Here is a 19836-nt window from a genome sequence, read left to right on the forward strand (position 1 = left end):
GCAGTATTATAGTAGTTATATTCTTGTACATAGGGGCAGTATTATAGTAGTTATATTCTTGTACATAGGGGGCAGTATTATAGTAGTTATATTCTTGTACATAGGGGCAGTATTATAGTAGTTATATTCTTGTATATAGTGGCAGTATTATAGTAGTTATATTCTTGTACATAGGGGCAGTATTATAGTAGTTATATTCTTGTACATAGGAGCAGTATTATAGTAGTTATAGTCTTGTACATAGGGGCAGTATTATAGTAGTTATATTCTTGTACATAGGGGGCAGTATTATAGTAGTTATATTCTTGTATATAGGAGCAGTATTATAGTAGTTATATTCTTGTACATAGGGGCAGTATTATAGTAGTTATATTCTTATACATAGGAGCAGTATTATAGTAGTTATATTCTTGTACATAGGGGCAGTATTATAGTAGTTATATTCTTGTACATAGAGGCAGTATTATTGTAGTTATATTCTTGTACATAGGGGCAGTATTATAGTAGTTATATTCTTGTACATAGAGGCAGTATTATTGTAGTTATATTCTTGTACATAGGGGCAGTATTATAGTAGTTATATTCTTGTACATAGGGGCAGTATTATAGTAGTTATATTCTTGTACATAGAGGCAGTATTATTGTAGTTATATTCTTGTACATAGGGGCAGTATTATAGTAGTTATATTCTTGTACATAGGAGCAGTATTATAGTAGTTATATTCTTGTACATAGGGGCAGTATTATAGTAGTTATATTCTTGTACATAGGAGCAGTATTATAGTAGTCATATTCTTGTACATAGGGGCAGTATTATAGTAGTTATATTCTTGTACATAGGAGCAGTATTATAGTAGTTATATTCTTGTACATAGGGGCAGTATTATAGTAGTTATATTCTTGTACATAGGAGCAGTATTATAGTAGTCATATTCTTGTACATAGGGGGCAGTATTATAGTAGTTATATTCTTGTACATAGGGGCTGTATTATAGTAGTTATATTCTTGTACATAAAAGCAGTATTATAGTAGTTATATTCTTGTACATAGGGGCAGTATTATAGTAGTTATATTCTTGTACATAGGGGGCAGTATTATAGTAGATATATTCTTGTACATAGGGGCAGTATTATAGTAGTTATATTCTTGTACATAGGGGCAGTATTATAGTAGTTATATTCTTGTATATAGTGGCAGTATTATCGTAGTTTTATTCTTGTACATAGGGGCAGTATTATAGTAGTTATATTCTTGTACATAGGGGCAGTATTATAGTAGTTATATTCTTGTATATAGTGGCAGTATTATAGTAGTTATATTCTTGTACATAAAAGCAGTATTATAGTAGTTATATTCTTGTACATAGGGGCAGTATTATAGTAGTTATATTCTTGTACATAGGGGGCAGTATTATAGTAGTTATATTCTTGTACATAGGGGCAGTATTATAGTAGTTATATTCTTGTACATAGGGGCAGTATTATAGTAGTTATATTCTTGTATATAGTGGCAGTATTATAGTAGTTATATTCTTGTACATAGGGGCAGTATTATAGTAGTTATATTCTTGTACATAGGAGCAGTATTATAGTAGTTATAGTCTTGTACATAGGGGCAGTATTATAGTAGTTATATTCTTGTACATAGGGGGCAGTATTATAGTAGTTATATTCTTGTATATAGGAGCAGTATTATAGTAGTTATATTCTTGTATATAGGAGCAGTATTATAGTAGTTATATTCTTGTATATAGGAGCAGTATTATAGTAGTTATATTCTTGTATATAGGAGCAGTATTATAGTAGTTATATTCTTGTATATAGGAGCAGTATTATAGTAGTTATATTCTTGTACATAGGAGCAGTATTATAGTAGTTATATTCTTGTACATAGGAGCAGTATTATAGTTGTTATAGTCTTGTACATAGGGGCAGTATTATAGTAGTTATATTCTTGTATATAGGAGTAGTAGTATAGTAGTTATATTCTTGTACATAGGGGAAGTATTATAGTAGTTATATTCTTGTACATAGCGGCAGTATTATAGTAGTTATATTCTTGTACATAGAGGCAGTATTATAGTAGTTATATTCTTGTATATAGGGGCAGTATTATACTAGTTATATTGTTGTACATAGCGGCAGTATTATAGTAGTTATATTGTTGTACATAGGGGCAGTATTATAGTAGTTATATTGTTGTACATAGCGGCAGTATTATAGTAGTTATATTGTTGTACATAGGGGCAGTATTATAGTAGTTATATTCTTGTACATAGAGGCAGTATTATAGTAGTTATATTCTTGTACATAGGGGCAGTATTATAGTAGTTATATTCTTGTACATAGGAGCAGTATTATAGTAGTTATATTCTTGTACATAGGGGCAGTATTATAGTAGTTATATTCTTGTACATAGGAGCAGTATTATAGTAGTCATATTCTTGTACATAGGGGGCAGTATTATAGTAGTTATATTCTTGTACATAGGGGCTGTATTATAGTAGTTATATTCTTGTACATAAAAGCAGTAATATAGTAGTTATATTCTTGTACATAGGGGCAGTATTATAGTAGTTATATTCTTGTACATAGGGGGCAGTATTATAGTAGTTATATTCTTGTACATAGGGGCAGTATTATAGTAGTTATATTCTTGTATATAGTGGCAGTATTATAGTAGTTATATTCTTGTACATAGGGGCAGTATTATAGTAGTTATATTCTTGTATATAGTGGCAGTATTATAGTAGTTATATTCTTGTACATAGGGGCAGTATTATAGTAGTTATATTCTTGTACATAGGGGGCAGTATTATAGTAGTTATATTCTTGTACATAGGAGCAGTATTATAGTAGTTATATTCTTGTACATAGGGGCAGTATTATAGTAGTTATATTCTTGTACATAGGGGCAGTATTATAGTAGTTATATTCTTGTATATAGTGGCAGTATTATAGTAGTTATATTCTTGTACATAGGGGCAGTATTATAGTAGTTATATTCTTGTACATAGGGGCAGTATTATAGTAGTTATATTCTTGTATATAGTGGCAGTATTATAGTAGTTATATTCTTGTACATAAAAGCAGTATTATAGTAGTTATATTCTTGTACATAGGGGCAGTATTATAGTAGTTATATTCTTGTACATAGGGGGCAGTATTATAGTAGTTATATTCTTGTACATAGGAGCAGTATTATAGTAGTTATATTCTTATACATAGGAGCAGTATTATAGTAGTTATATTCTTGTACATAGGGGCAGTATTATAGTAGTTATATTCTTGTACATAGGGGGCAGGGGGCAGTATTATAGTAGTTATATTCTTGTATATAGTGGCAGTATTATAGTAGTTATGTTCTTGTACATAGGGGCAGTATTATAGTAGTTATATTCTTGTACATAGGGGCAGTATTATAGTAGTTATATTCTTGTACATAGGAGCAGTATTATAGTAGTTATAGTCTTGTACATAGCGGCAGTATTATAGTAGTTATATTCTTGTACATAGGGGGCAGTATTATAGTAGTTATATTCTTGTACATAGGGGGCAGTATTATAGTAGTTATATTCTTGTATATAGGAGCAGTATTATAGTAGTTATAGTCTTGTACATAGGGGCAGTATTATAGTAGTTATATTCTTGTATATAGGAGCAGTATTATAGTAGTTATATTCTTGTATATAGGAGCAGTATTATAGTAGTTATATTCTTGTACATAGGAGCAGTATTATAGTAGTTATATTCTTGTACATAGGAGCAGTATTATAGTAGTTATAGTCTTGTACATAGGGGCAGTATTATAGTAGTTATATTCTTGTATATAGAAGTAGTAGTATAGTAGTTATATTCTTGTACATAGGGGAAGTATTATAGTAGTTATATTCTTGTACATAGCGGCACTATTATAGTAGTTATATTCTTGTACATAGAGGCAGTATTATAGTAGTTATATTCTTGTAGATAGGGGCAGTATTATACTAGTTATATTGTTGTACATAGCGGCAGTATTATAGTAGTTATATTGTTGTACATAGGGGCAGTATTATAGTAGTTATATTGTTGTACATAGCGGCAGTATTATAGTAGTTATATTGTTGTACATAGGGGCAGTATTATAGTAGTTATATTCTTGTACATAGAGGCAGTATTATAGTAGTTATATTCTTGTACATAGGGGCAGTATTATAGTAGTTATATTCTTGTACATAGGAGCAGTATTATAGTAGTTATATTCTTGTACATAGGGGCAGTATTATAGTAGTTATATTCTTGTACATAGGGGCAGTATTATAGTAGTTATATTCTTGTACATAGGGGCTGTATTATAGTAGTTATATTCTTGTACATAAAAGCAGTATTATAGTAGTTATATTCTTGTACATAGGGGCAGTATTATAGTAGTTATATTCTTGTACATAGGGGGCAGTATTATAGTAGTTATATTCTTGTACATAGGGGCAGTATTATAGTAGTTATATTCTTGTACATAGGGGCAGTATTATAGTAGTTATATTCTTGTATATAGTGGCAGTATTATAGTAGTTATATTCTTGTACATAGGGGCAGTATTATAGTAGTTATATTCTTGTACATAGGGGCAGTATTATAGTAGTTATATTCTTGTATATAGTGGCAGTATTATAGTAGTTATATTCTTGTACATAAAAGCAGTATTATAGTAGTTATATTCTTGTACATAGGGGCAGTATTATAGTAGTTATATTCTTGTACATAGGGGGCAGTATTATAGTAGTTATATTCTTGTACATAGGGGTAGTATTATAGTAGTTATATTCCTGTACATAGGGGCAGTATTATAGTAGTTATATTCTTGTACATAGGGGGCAGTATTATAGTAGTTATATTCTTGTACATAGGAGCAGTATTATAGTAGTTATATTCTTGTACATAGGAGCAGTATTATAGTAGTTATATTCTTGTACATAGGGGCAGTATTATAGTAGTTATATTCTTGTACATAGGGGTAGTATTATAGTAGTTATATTCCTGTACATAGGGGCAGTATTATAGTAGTTATATTCTTGTACATAGGGGGCAGTATTATAGTAGTTATATTCTTGTACATAGGAGCAGTATTATAGTAGTTATTTTCTTATACATAGGAGCAGTATTATAGTAGTTATATTCTTGTACATAGGGGCAGTATTATAGTAGTTATATTCTTGTACATAGGGGGCAGTATTATAGTAGTTATATTCTTGTACATAGGAGCAGTATTATAGTAGTTATATTCTTGTACATAGGAGCAGTATTATAGTAGTTATATTCTTGTACATAGGGGCAGTATTATAGTAGTTATATTCTTGTACATAGGGGTAGTATTATAGTAGTTATATTCTTGTACATAGGGGGCAGTATTATAGTAGATATATTCTTGTACATAGGGGCAGTATTATAGTAGTTATATTCTTGTACATAGGGGCAGTATTATAGTAGTTATATTCTTGTATATAGTGGCAGTATTATCGTAGTTTTATTCTTGTACATAGGGGCAGTATTATAGTAGTTATATTCTTGTACATAGGGGCAGTATTATAGTAGTTATATTCTTGTATATAGTGGCAGTATTATAGTAGTTATATTCTTGTACATAAAAGCAGTATTATAGTAGTTATATTCTTGTACATAGGGGCAGTATTATAGTAGTTATATTCTTGTACATAGGGGGCAGTATTATAGTAGTTATATTCTTGTACATAGGGGCAGTATTATAGTAGTTATATTCTTGTACATAGGGGCAGTATTATAGTAGTTATATTCTTGTATATAGTGGCAGTATTATAGTAGTTATATTCTTGTACATAGGGGCAGTATTATAGTAGTTATATTCTTGTACATAGGAGCAGTATTATAGTAGTTATAGTCTTGTACATAGGGGCAGTATTATAGTAGTTATATTCTTGTACATAGGGGGCAGTATTATAGTAGTTATATTCTTGTATATAGGAGCAGTATTATAGTAGTTATATTCTTGTATATAGGAGCAGTATTATAGTAGTTATATTCTTGTATATAGGAGCAGTATTATAGTAGTTATATTCTTGTATATAGGAGCAGTATTATAGTAGTTATATTCTTGTATATAGGAGCAGTATTATAGTAGTTATATTCTTGTACATAGGAGCAGTATTATAGTAGTTATATTCTTGTACATAGGAGCAGTATTATAGTTGTTATAGTCTTGTACATAGGGGCAGTATTATAGTAGTTATATTCTTGTATATAGGAGTAGTAGTATAGTAGTTATATTCTTGTACATAGGGGAAGTATTATAGTAGTTATATTCTTGTACATAGCGGCAGTATTATAGTAGTTATATTCTTGTACATAGAGGCAGTATTATAGTAGTTATATTCTTGTATATAGGGGCAGTATTATACTAGTTATATTGTTGTACATAGCGGCAGTATTATAGTAGTTATATTGTTGTACATAGGGGCAGTATTATAGTAGTTATATTGTTGTACATAGCGGCAGTATTATAGTAGTTATATTGTTGTACATAGGGGCAGTATTATAGTAGTTATATTCTTGTACATAGAGGCAGTATTATAGTAGTTATATTCTTGTACATAGGGGCAGTATTATAGTAGTTATATTCTTGTACATAGGAGCAGTATTATAGTAGTTATATTCTTGTACATAGGGGCAGTATTATAGTAGTTATATTCTTGTACATAGGAGCAGTATTATAGTAGTCATATTCTTGTACATAGGGGGCAGTATTATAGTAGTTATATTCTTGTACATAGGGGCTGTATTATAGTAGTTATATTCTTGTACATAAAAGCAGTATTATAGTAGTTATATTCTTGTACATAGGGGCAGTATTATAGTAGTTATATTCTTGTACATAGGGGGCAGTATTATAGTAGTTATATTCTTGTACATAGGGGCAGTATTATAGTAGTTATATTCTTGTATATAGTGGCAGTATTATAGTAGTTATATTCTTGTACATAGGGGCAGTATTATAGTAGTTATATTCTTGTATATAGTGGCAGTATTATAGTAGTTATATTCTTGTACATAGGGGCAGTATTATAGTAGTTATATTCTTGTACATAGGGGGCAGTATTATAGTAGTTATATTCTTGTACATAGGAGCAGTATTATAGTAGTTATATTCTTGTACATAGGGGCAGTATTATAGTAGTTATATTCTTGTACATAGGGGCAGTATTATAGTAGTTATATTCTTGTATATAGTGGCAGTATTATAGTAGTTATATTCTTGTACATAGGGGCAGTATTATAGTAGTTATATTCTTGTACATAGGGGCAGTATTATAGTAGTTATATTCTTGTATATAGTGGCAGTATTATAGTAGTTATATTCTTGTACATAAAAGCAGTATTATAGTAGTTATATTCTTGTACATAGGGGCAGTATTATAGTAGTTATATTCTTGTACATAGGGGGCAGTATTATAGTAGTTATATTCTTGTACATAGGAGCAGTATTATAGTAGTTATATTCTTATACATAGGAGCAGTATTATAGTAGTTATATTCTTGTACATAGGGGCAGTATTATAGTAGTTATATTCTTGTACATAGGGGGCAGGGGGCAGTATTATAGTAGTTATATTCTTGTATATAGTGGCAGTATTATAGTAGTTATGTTCTTGTACATAGGGGCAGTATTATAGTAGTTATATTCTTGTACATAGGGGCAGTATTATAGTAGTTATATTCTTGTACATAGGAGCAGTATTATAGTAGTTATAGTCTTGTACATAGCGGCAGTATTATAGTAGTTATATTCTTGTACATAGGGGGCAGTATTATAGTAGTTATATTCTTGTACATAGGGGGCAGTATTATAGTAGTTATATTCTTGTATATAGGAGCAGTATTATAGTAGTTATAGTCTTGTACATAGGGGCAGTATTATAGTAGTTATATTCTTGTATATAGGAGCAGTATTATAGTAGTTATATTCTTGTATATAGGAGCAGTATTATAGTAGTTATATTCTTGTACATAGGAGCAGTATTATAGTAGTTATATTCTTGTACATAGGAGCAGTATTATAGTAGTTATAGTCTTGTACATAGGGGCAGTATTATAGTAGTTATATTCTTGTATATAGAAGTAGTAGTATAGTAGTTATATTCTTGTACATAGGGGAAGTATTATAGTAGTTATATTCTTGTACATAGCGGCACTATTATAGTAGTTATATTCTTGTACATAGAGGCAGTATTATAGTAGTTATATTCTTGTAGATAGGGGCAGTATTATACTAGTTATATTGTTGTACATAGCGGCAGTATTATAGTAGTTATATTGTTGTACATAGGGGCAGTATTATAGTAGTTATATTGTTGTACATAGCGGCAGTATTATAGTAGTTATATTGTTGTACATAGGGGCAGTATTATAGTAGTTATATTCTTGTACATAGAGGCAGTATTATAGTAGTTATATTCTTGTACATAGGGGCAGTATTATAGTAGTTATATTCTTGCACATAGGAGCAGTATTATAGTAGTTATATTCTTGTACATAGGGGCAGTATTATAGTAGTTATATTCTTGTACATAGGGGCAGTATTATAGTAGTTATATTCTTGTACATAGGGGCAGTATTATAGTAGTTATATTCTTGTACATAGGGGGCAGTATTATAGTAGTTATATTCTTGTACATAGGGGCAGTATTATAGTAGTTATATTCTTGTACATAGGGGCAGTATTATAGTAGTTATATTCTTGTATATAGTGGCAGTATTATAGTAGTTATATTCTTGTACATAGGGGCAGTATTATAGTAGTTATATTCTTGTACATAGGGGCAGTATTATAGTAGTTATATTCTTGTATATAGTGGCAGTATTATAGTAGTTATATTCTTGTACATAAAAGCAGTATTATAGTAGTTATATTCTTGTACATAGGGGCAGTATTATAGTAGTTATATTCTTGTACATAGGGGGCAGTATTATAGTAGTTATATTCTTGTACATAGGGGGCAGTATTATAGTAGTTATATTCTTGTACATAGGGGTAGTATTATAGTAGTTATATTCCTGTACATAGGGGCAGTATTATAGTAGTTATATTCTTGTACATAGGGGGCAGTATTATAGTAGTTATATTCTTGTACATAGGAGCAGTATTATAGTAGTTATATTCTTGTACATAGGAGCAGTATTATAGTAGTTATATTCTTGTACATAGGGGCAGTATTATAGTAGTTATATTCTTGTACATAGGGGTAGTATTATAGTAGTTATATTCCTGTACATAGGGGCAGTATTATAGTAGTTATATTCTTGTACATAGGGGGCAGTATTATAGTAGTTATATTCTTGTACATAGGAGCAGTATTATAGTAGTTATTTTCTTATACATAGGAGCAGTATTATAGTAGTTATATTCTTGTACATAGGGGCAGTATTATAGTAGTTATATTCTTGTACATAGGGGGCAGTATTATAGTAGTTATATTCTTGTACATAGGAGCAGTATTATAGTAGTTATATTCTTGTACATAGGAGCAGTATTATAGTAGTTATATTCTTGTACATAGGGGCAGTATTATAGTAGTTATATTCTTGTACATAGGGGTAGTATTATAGTAGTTATATTCCTGTACATAGGGGCAGTATTATAGTAGTTATATTCTTGTACATAGGGGGCAGTATTATAGTAGTTATATTCTTGTACATAGGAGCAGTATTATAGTAGTTATTTTCTTATACATAGGAGCAGTATTATAGTAGTTATATTCTTGTACATAGGAGCAGTATTATAGTAGTTATATTCTTGTATATAGTGGCAGTATTATAGTAGTTATATTCTTGTACATAGGGGCAGTATTATAGTAGTTATGTTCTTGTACATAGGGGCAGTATTATAGTAGTTATATTCTTGTACATAGGGGCAGTATTATAGTAGTTATATTCTTGTACATAGGGGCAGTATTATAGTAGTTATGTTCTTGTACATAGGGGCAGTATTATAGTAGTTATATTCTTGTACATAGGGGCAGTATTATAGTAGTTATATTCTTGTACATAGGGGCAGTATTATAGTAGTTATATTCTTGTACATAGGGGGCAGTATTATAGTAGTTATATTCTTGTACATAGGGGTAGTATTATAGTAGTTATATTCCTGTACATAGGGGCAGTATTATAGTAGTTATATTCTTGTACATAGGGGGCAGTATTATAGTAGTTATATTCTTGTACATAGGAGCAGTATTATAGTAGTTATATTCTTGTACATAGGAGCAGTATTATAGTAGTTATATTCTTGTACATAGGGGCAGTATTATAGTAGTTATATTCTTGTACATAGGAGCAGTATTATAGTAGTTATATTCCTGTATATAGGGGCAGTATTATAGTAGTTATATTCTTGTACATAGGAGCAGTATTATAGTAGTTATATTCCTGTACATAGGGGCAGTATTATAGTAGTTATATTCTTGTACATAGGGGGCAGTATTATAGTAGTTATATTCTTGTACATAGGAGCAGTATTATAGTAGTTATATTCTTATACATAGGAGCAGTATTATAGTAGTTATATTCTTGTACATAGGGGCAGTATTATAGTAGTTATATTCTTGTACATAGGGGGCAGGGGGCAGTATTATAGTAGTTATATTCTTGTATATAGTGGCAGTATTATAGTAGTTATGTTCTTGTACATAGGGGCAGTATTATAGTAGTTATATTCTTGTACATAGGGGCAGTATTATAGTAGTTATATTCTTGTACATAGGGGCAGTATTATAGTAGTTATATTCTTGTACATAGTGGCAGTATTATAGTAGTTATATTCTTGTACATAGGGGCAGTATTATAGTAGTTATATTCCTGTACATAGGGGCAGTATTATAGTAGGTATATTCTTGTACATAGGAGGCAGTATTATAGTAGTTATATTCTTGTACATAGGAGCAGTATTATAGTAGTTATATTCTTGTACATAGGGGCAGTATTATAGTAGTTATATTCTTGTACATAGGAGCAGTATTATAGTAGTTATATTCTTGTACATAGGAGCAGTATTATAGTAGTTATATTCTTGTACATAGGAGCAGTATTATAGTAGTTATATTCTTGTACATAGGGGCAGTATTATAGTAGTTATATTCTTACCGTGTCACTGTCACTTGGCTGGAACTGAAATGGCTGAGCTTTGTGGAACGCTGGATTCTCCTGGATGAATACCTGGTGGTTATAATCCCGCATCACCTACAAATAACCAGACAATTAGTTTGCGTCGGTGTATCGGGAGCAGATACCGTCTTGTGGCTGGTGAGTTGGTGCCCATAAACCACATCCGTGCTACCGCAGACCTGTCTATGGTCATCCACATGCACAAGATATTTTATGGCAAGAATGAAAAATGAGTGAAGCCAAACTAAAAACCTTAATCCGAAAATAAAAGTATAAAAATGGAAAATGAACACATAATCCAACAACATAAAGCCCAACGTAGCCTGCAACTCCCCAAACTGCAGGACGAGAGCCGCGGCATCGCCCCATGTGACCGCGACGTGAGCGCTGCTGCAACGGGGTGAAACATGCGCAGAGCAGGAGACAGCAGGCGATGGCGGACTGGAAGGTAGGGATCGGTTACGTTCTTACCGAAGAAGGAAATTTCAGCTGCATGAAAGCCTGGAACGTCAAAGAGAGGAGGGGACGCGAGTGTTAGGAGCAGACAGGATGACGGTTGTTAAAAGCGGGAGCACCAATATTCTCAGGTCATTTGGAAAATCAACTTTTTTTGTTCCCTTTTTTAATCCCATTTACTCCAGTCACAACCAAAGCTGCATTCAAGTGTTCTTTCATTGATTATGCTGCTAATGTGTGTGGCGCCCCCTGCTGGTTCAGGTTTGATCAGTTTAGCCCAGTCCAAGGTTCGGTATGTGGCAGCAAAGCTATGTCCTCAATGACCCCACGGGAGCAAGCAGCAACATTTTTAATGCAGCGTTGGAGGGTAATTAACAGCAGTGAATGCAGCTCTGGTTGTGACTAGAGCGTCAGACATAGTTCAGCCCTGCAGGGTCAGGCAGAAAACACATTTTGACCAATGTTTCCTCCCCATCACAGGGAGAGCTCAGGGTCCACTGCTCAGTCCCATCCAACAGCCCCTCATATCTCAGCATCCTGGGAGTCAGAGGGGATTTGGGGGCCGACTTGCAGCCTAAAATCTGAGGAGCGGCCTCACGGGGCGCCTCCATATTACCTGGAGCCTTATACGGGGTCATCAGTCCCAGTCTGCAGAAGAGCTGACAATCTAATCCCCTAATACTGCACTAGAGGGGTCCACCCCGGGCCCCGCCGTCCATTACGAGGGCCACTCACCCGGCTGGAGGTCTCCAACAAATACTGGAACGTGCTCTGCACCGCCTGACACGTCTCCAGCTCCGTCCTGCTGAACGCCATCAGATAGTCCTTCAGGTGGTCGTAGACATTTCCATCGAGGGTCTTCAGGGAAACAAAAGGGGCAACGAGACCATGAGAAGCAGAACAGAAGAGGGTAAAAAGCCCCTCTGGGTATAATCAGATGATAAAAAAAGTTAAAATGGGTTCATCAAAACTACCACACAATTCCGGACCACGGCCAGCGAGCAGACGTAGGACGTCCATCCTGGGGCCCTATACAAAGCCTGTACCAGGGGCCCCAACTATTATGTTTAGACCATCTCTGAATGGCAGCGTTCACTTTACGTACCTGGCCTGCCCACAGCTGAGGGTTTGCTACAATGTTACAGCGAAGGTAAAATATTTTCATTTGGTTGTTGCGCTCCATTGCTGTCAGTGAATGGAAACCCTGAGAGGCTGGATACCCCGTCGTGGCTGAGTGCTGCTCACACTGCTGCTCCGAGGTTTATCCTTTATGAGACAAATGTCTGGCAGTTCCTTCCAATCATGATACATTGTAACAAGCCGCAGTGATGGAAGCTCCGGGGCTGGGATGGAGAGGAGCCTGGTACCGGGGCTGGAATGGAGAGGAGCCTGGTACCGGAGCTGGAATGGAGAGGAGCCTGGTACCGGAGCTCCGGGGCTGGGAATGGAGAGGAGCCTGGTACCGGAGCTGGGAATGGAGAGGAGCCTGGTACCGGAGCAGGGAATGGAGAGGAGCCTGGTACCGGAGCTCCGGGGCTGGGAATGGAGCGGAGCCTGGTACCGGAGCTCCGGGGCTGGGATGGAGAGGAGCCTGGTACCGGAGCTCCGGGGCTGGGATGGAGAGGAGCCTGGTACCGGAGCTCCGGGGCTGGGATGGAGAGGAGCCTGGTACCCGGAGCTGGGAATGGAGAGGAGCCTGGTACCGGAGCTCCGGGGCTGGGAATGGAGAGGAGCCTGGTACTGGAGCTCCGGGGCTGGGAATGGAGAGGAGCCTGGTACCGGAGCTCCGGGGCTGGGAATGGAGAGGAGCCTGGTACCGGAGCTGGGAATGGAGAGGAGCCTGGTACCGGAGCTCCGGGGCTGGGAATGGAGAGGAGACTGGTACCGGAGCTCAGGGGCTGGGAATGGAGAGGAGTCTGGTACCCGGAGCTGGGAATGGAGAGGAGCCTGGTACCGGAGCTGGGAATGGAGAGGAGCCTGGTACCGGAGCAGGGAATGGAGAGGAGCCTGGTACCGGAGCTCCGGGGCTGGGAATGGAGCGGAGCCTGGTACCGGAGCTCCGGGGCTGGGATGGAGAGGAGCCTGGTACCGGAGCTCCGGGGCTGGGATGGAGAGGAGCCTGGTACCGGAGCTCCGGGGCTGGGATGGAGAGGAGCCTGGTACCCGGAGCTGGGAATGGAGAGGAGCCTGGTACCGGAGCTCCGGGGCTGGGAATGGAGAGGAGCCTGGTACTGGAGCTCCGGGGCTGGGAATGGAGAGGAGCCTGGTACCGGAGCTCCGGGGCTGGGAATGGAGAGGAGCCTGGTACCGGAGCTGGGAATGGAGAGGAGCCTGGTACCGGAGCTCCGGGGCTGGGAATGGAGAGGAGACTGGTACCGGAGCTCAGGGGCTGGGAATGGAGAGGAGTCTGGTACCCGGAGCTGGGAATGGAGAGGAGCCTGGTACCGGAGCTCCGGGGCTGGGAATGGAGAGGAGCCTGGTACTGGAGCTCCGGGGCTGGGAATGGAGAGGAGCCTGGTACCGGAGCTCCGGGGTTGGGAATGGAGAGGAGCCTGGTACCGGAGCTCTGGGGCTGGGAATGGAGAGGAGCCTGGTACCGGGGCTGGGAATGGAGAGGAGCCTGGTACCCGGAGCTGGGAATGGAGAGGAGCCTGGTACCGGAGCTCCGGGGCTGGGAATGGAGAGGAGCCTGGTACCGGAGCTCCGGGGCTGGAAATGGAGAGGAGCCTGGTACCCGGAGCTGGGAATGGAGAGGAGCTTGGTACCGGAGCTCCGGGGCTGGGAATGGAGAGGAGCCTGGTACCGGAGCTCCGGGGCTGGGAATGGAGAGGAGCCTGGTACCGGAGCTCCGGGGCTGGGAATGGAGAGGAGCCTGATACCGGAGCTCCGGGGCTGGGAATGGAGAGGAGCCTGGTACCGGAGCTGGGAATGGAGAGGAGCCTGGTACCGGAGCTGGGAATGGAGAGGAGCCTGGTACTGGAGCTCTGGGGCTGGGAATGGAGAGGAGCCTGGTACCGGAGCTGGGAATGGAGAGGAGCCTGGTACCCGGAGCTGGGAATGGAGAGGAGCCTGGTACCGGAGCTCTGGGGCTGGGAATGGAGAGGAGACTGGTACCGGAGCTCTAGGGCTGGGAATGGAGAGGAGACTGGAACCGGAGCTCCGGGGCTGGGAATGGAGAGGAGCCTGGTACCGGAGCTCCAGGGCTGGAAATGGAGAGGAGCCTGGTACCGGAGCTCTGGGGCTGGGAATGGAGAGGAGCCTGTTACCGGAGCTCTGGGGCTGGGAATGGAGAGGAGCCTGGTACCGGAGCTGGGAATGGAGAGGAGCCTGGTACCGGAGCTGGGAATGGAGAGGAGCCTGGTACTGGAGCTCTGGGGCTGGGAATGGAGAGGAGACTGGTACCAGAGCTCCGGGGCTGGGAATGGAGAGGAGCCTGGTACCGGAGCTCCAGGGCTGGGAATGGAGAGGAGCCTGGTACCGGAGCTGGGAATGGAGAGGAGCCTGGTACCGGAGCACTGGGGCTGGGAATGGAGAGGAGCCTGGTACCGGAGCTGGGAATGGAGAGGAGCCTGGTACCGGAGCGCTGGAGCTGGAAATGGAGAGGAGCCTGATACCAGAGCTCTGGAGCTGGGAATGGAGAGGAGCCTGGTTCCGGAGCTGGAAATGGAGAGGAGCCTGATACCGGAGCTGGGAATGGAGAGGAGCCTGGTACCGGAGCTGGAAATAGATAGGAGCCTGATACCGGAGCTGGGAATGGAGAGGAGCCTGGTACCGGAGCTCCGGGGCTGGGAATGGAGAGGAGCCTGGTACCGGAGCTGGGAATGGAGAGGAGCCTGGTACCGGAGCACTGGGGCTGGGAATGGAGAGGAGCCTGGTACCGGAGCTCCAGGGCTGGAAATGGAGAGGAGCCTGGTACCGGAGCTGGGAATGGAGAGGAGCCTGATACTGGAGCTGGGAATGGAGAGGAGCCTAGTACCGGAGCTGGGAATGGAGAGGAGCCTGGTACCGGAGCTGGGAATGGAGAGGAGCCTAGTACCGGAGCTGGGAATGGAGAGGAGCCTGGTACCGGAGCTGGGAATGGAGAGGAGCCTGGTACTGGAGCTGGGAATGGAGAGGAGCCTGGTACCGGAGCTCCGGGGCTGGGAATGGAGAGGAGCCTGGTACCGGAGCTCCGGGGCTGGGAATGGAGAGGAGCCTGGTACCGGAGCTCTGGGGCTGGGAATGGAGAGGAGACTGGAACCGGAGCTCCGGGGCTGGGAATGGAGAGGAGCCTGGTACCGGAGCTCCAGGGCTGGAAATGGAGAGGAGCCTGGTACCGGAGCTGGGAATGGAGAGGAGCCTGGTACCGGAGCACTGGGGCTGGGAATGGAGAGGAGCCTGGTACCGGAGCTCCAGGGCTGGAAATGGAGAGGAGCCTGGTACCGGAGCTGGGAATGGAGAGGAGCCTGGTACTGGAGCTCTGGGGCTGGGAATGGAGAGGAGACTGGTACCGGAGCTCCGGGGCTGGGAATGGAGAGGAGCCTGGTACCGGAGCTGGGAATGGAGAGGAGCCTGGTACCGGAGCTTCGTGGCTGGGAATGGAGAGGAGCCTGGTACCGGAGCTTCGTGGCTGGGAATGGAGAGGAGCCTGGTACTGGAGCTCCAGGGCTGGGAATGGAGAGGAGCCTGGTACCGGAGCTGGGAATGGAGAGGAGCCTGGTACCGGAGCTGGGAATGGAGAGGAGCCTGGTACCGGAGCACTGGGGCTGGGAATGGAGAGGAGTCTGGTACTGGAGCTCCAGGGCTGGGAATGGAGAGGAGCCTGGTACCGGAGCTGGAAATAGATAGGAGCCGGGTACCGGAGCTGGGAATGGAGAGGAGACTGGTACCGGAGCTGGAAATAGATAGGAGCCGGGTACCGGAGCGCTGGAGCTGGAAATGGAGAGGAGCCTGATACCAGAGCTCTGGAGCTGGGAATGGAGAGGAGCCTGGTTCCGGAGCTGGGAATGGAGAGGAGCCTGATACCGGAGCTGGGAATGGAGAGGAGCCTGGTACCGGAGCTGGAAATAGATAGGAGCCGGGTACCGGAGCTGGGAATGGAGAGGAGACTGGTACCGGAGCTGGAAATAGATAGGAGCCGGGTACCGGAGCGCTGGAGCTGGAAATGGAGAGGAGCCTGATACCAGAGCTCTGGAGCTGGGAATGGAGAGGAGCCTGGTTCCGGAGCTGGGAATGGAGAGGAGCCTGGTTCCGGAGCTGGGAATGGAGAGGAGCCTGATACCGGAGCTGGGAATGGAGAGGAGCCTGGTACCGGAGCTCCAGGGCTGGAATGGAGAGGAGCCTGGTACCAGAGCTGAAAATGGAGAGGAGCCTGGTACCGGAGCTCCGGGGCTGGGAATGGAGAGGAGACTGGTACCGGAGCTCTGGGGCTGGGAATGGAGAGGAGCCTGGTACCGGAGCACTGGGGTTGGGAATGAAGAGGAGTCTGGTACCGGAGCTCTGGGGCTGGGAATGGAGAGGAGCCTGGTACTGGAGCTTCGTGGCTGGGAATGGAGAGGAGCCTGGTACTGGAGCTTCGTGGCTGGGAATGGAGAGGAGCCTGGTACCGGAGCTCCGGGGCTGGGAATGGAGAGGAGCCGGGTACTGGAGCTCTGGGGCTGGGAATGGAGAGGAGCCTTGTACCGGAGCTCCGGGGCTGGGATGGAGAGGAGCCTGGTACTGGAGCTCCGGGGCTGGGAATGGAGAGGAGCCTGGTACCGGAGCTGGGAATGGAGAGGAGCCTGGTACCGGAGCACTGGGGCTGGGAATGGAGAGGAGTCTGGTACCGGAGCTCCGGAGCTGGGAATGGAGAGGAGCTTCGTACCGGAGCTGGGAATGGAGAGGAGCCTGGTACTGGAGCTGGGAATGGAGAGGAGCCTGGTACCGGAGCTCTGGAGCTGGGAATGGAGAGGAGCCTGGTTCCGGAGCTGGGAATGGAGAGGAGCCTGATACCGGAGCTGGGAATGGAGAGGAGCCTGGTACCGGAGCTGGAAATAGATAGGAGCCTGATACCGGAGCTGGGAATGGAGAGGAGCCTGGTACCGGAGCTCCAGGGCTGGAATGGAGAGGAGCCTGGTACCAGAGCTGAAAATGGAGAGGAGCCTGGTACCGGAGCTCCGGGGCTGGGAATGGAGAGGAGACTGGTACCGGAGCTCTGGGGCTGGGAATGGAGAGGAGCCTGGTACCGGAGCACTGGGGTTGGGAATGAAGAGGAGTCTGGTACCGGAGCTCTGGGGCTGGGAATGGAGAGGAGCCTGGTACTGGAGCTTCGTGGCTGGGAATGGAGAGGAGCCTGGTACTGGAGCTTCGTGGCTGGGAATGGAGAGGAGCCTGGTACCGGAGCTCCGGGGCTGGGAATGGAGAGGAGCCTGGTACTGGAGCTCTGGGGCTGGGAATGGAGAGGAGCCTGGTACTGGAGCTCCGGGGCTGGGAATGGAGAGGAGCCTGGTACCGGAGCTGGGAATGGAGAGGAGCCTGGTACCGGAGCACTGGGGCTGGGAATGGAGAGGAGTCTGGTACCGGAGCTCCGGAGCTGGGAATGGAGAGGAGCTTGGTACCGGAGCTGGGAATGGAGAGGAGCCTGGTACTGGAGCTGGGAATGGAGAGGAGCCTGGTACCGGAGCTGGGAATGGAGAGGAGCCTGGTACCGGAGCTGGGAATGGAGAGGAGCCTGGTACCCGGAGCTGGGAATGGAGAGGAGCCTGGTACCGGAGCTGGGAATGGAGAGGAGCCTGGTACCGGAGCACTGGGGCTGGGAATGGAGAGGAGTCTGGTACTGGAGCTCTGGGGCTGGGAATGGAGAGGAGACTGGTACCGGAGCTCCGGGGCTGGGAATGGAGAGGAGCCTGGTACCGGAGCTCCAGGGCTGGGAATGGAGAGGAGCCTGGTACCGGAGCTCTGGGGCTGGGAATGGAGAGGAGACTGGTACCGGAGCTCTGGGGCTGGGAATGGAGAGGAGACTGGAACCGGAGCTCCGGGGCTGGGAATGGAGAGGAGCCTGGTACCGGAGCTGGGAATGGAGAGGAGCCTGGTACCTGAGCACTGGGGCTGGGAATGGAGAGGAGCCTGGTACCGGAGCTCCAGGGCTGGGAATGGAGAGGAGCCTGGTACCGGAGCTCCAGGGCTGGAAATGGAGAGGAGCCTGGTACCGGAGCTGGGAATGGAGAGGAGCCTGGTACCGGAGCTGGGAATGGAGAGGAGCCTGGTACCGGAGCTGGGAATGGAGAGGAGCCTGGTACCGGAGCACTGGGGCTGGGAATGGAGAGGAGTCTGGTACTGGAGCTCTGGGGCTGGGAATGGAGAGGAGACTGGTACCGGAGCTCCGGGGCTGGGAATGGAGAGGAGCCTGGTACCGGAGCTCCAGGGCTGGGAATGGAGAGGAGCCTGGTACCGGAGCTGGGAATGGAGAGGAGCCTGGTACCGGAGCACTGGGGCTGGGAATGGAGAGGAGTCTGGTACTGGAGCTCCAGGGCTGGGAATGGAGAGGAGCCTGGTACCGGAGCTGGAAATAGATAGGAGCCGGGTACCGGAGCTGGGAATGGAGAGGAGACTGGTACCGGAGCTCCGGGGCTGGGAATGGAGAGGAGCCTGGTACCGGAGCTGGAAATAGATAGGAGCCGGGTACCGGAGCGCTGGAGCTGGAAATGGAGAGGAGCCTGATACCAGAGCTCTGGAGCTGGGAATGGAGAGGAGCCTGATACCGGAGCTGGGAATGGAGAGGAGCCTGGTACCGGAGCTCTGGGGCTGGTAATGGAGAGGAGCCTGGTACCGGAGCTCCGGGGCTGGGAATGGAGAGGAGACTGGTACCGGAGCTCTGGGGCTGGGAATGGAGAGGAGCCTGGTACCGGAGCACTGGGGTTGGGAATGAAGAGGAGTCTGGTACCGGAGCTCCGGGGCTGGGAATGGAGAGGAGCCTGGTACCGGAGCTTCGTGGCTGGGAATGGAGAGGAGCCTGGTACCGGAGCTCCAGGGCTGGGAATGGAGAGGAGCCTGGTACCGGAGCTGGGAATGGAGAGGAGCCTGGTACCGGAGCACTGGGGCTGGGAATGGAGAGGAGTCTGGTACTGGAGCTCCAGGGCTGGGAATGGAGAGGAGCCTGGTACCGGAGCTGGAAATAGATAGGAGCCGGGTACCGGAGCTGGGAATGGAGAGGAGACTGGTACCGGAGCTCCGGGGCTGGGAATGGAGAGGAGC

The 19836-nt window shown here is 43.7% G+C and overlaps 1 protein-coding gene across 2 annotated transcripts in view; it reads right to left on the reverse strand.

Annotated features, from left to right (window-relative positions):
- FCHSD2 (FCH and double SH3 domains 2) overlaps positions 1 to 19836 on the reverse strand; it is a 179653-nt gene that overhangs the window by 39453 nt on the left and 120364 nt on the right. For both annotated transcript variants that reach the window (XM_069759415.1, XM_069759414.1), the window contains exons 9-10: positions 12361 to 12483; positions 11149 to 11244 (exon numbers count right to left, since the gene is read on the reverse strand). In XM_069759415.1, coding sequence (XP_069615516.1) covers positions 11149 to 11244; positions 12361 to 12483 — 219 coding nt within the window. The remainder of the gene's footprint in view (positions 1 to 11148; positions 11245 to 12360; positions 12484 to 19836) is intronic.

Source organism: Ranitomeya imitator, chromosome 3, assembly GCF_032444005.1.
Source record: "Ranitomeya imitator isolate aRanImi1 chromosome 3, aRanImi1.pri, whole genome shotgun sequence".
NCBI lineage: Eukaryota > Metazoa > Chordata > Amphibia > Anura > Dendrobatidae > Ranitomeya > Ranitomeya imitator.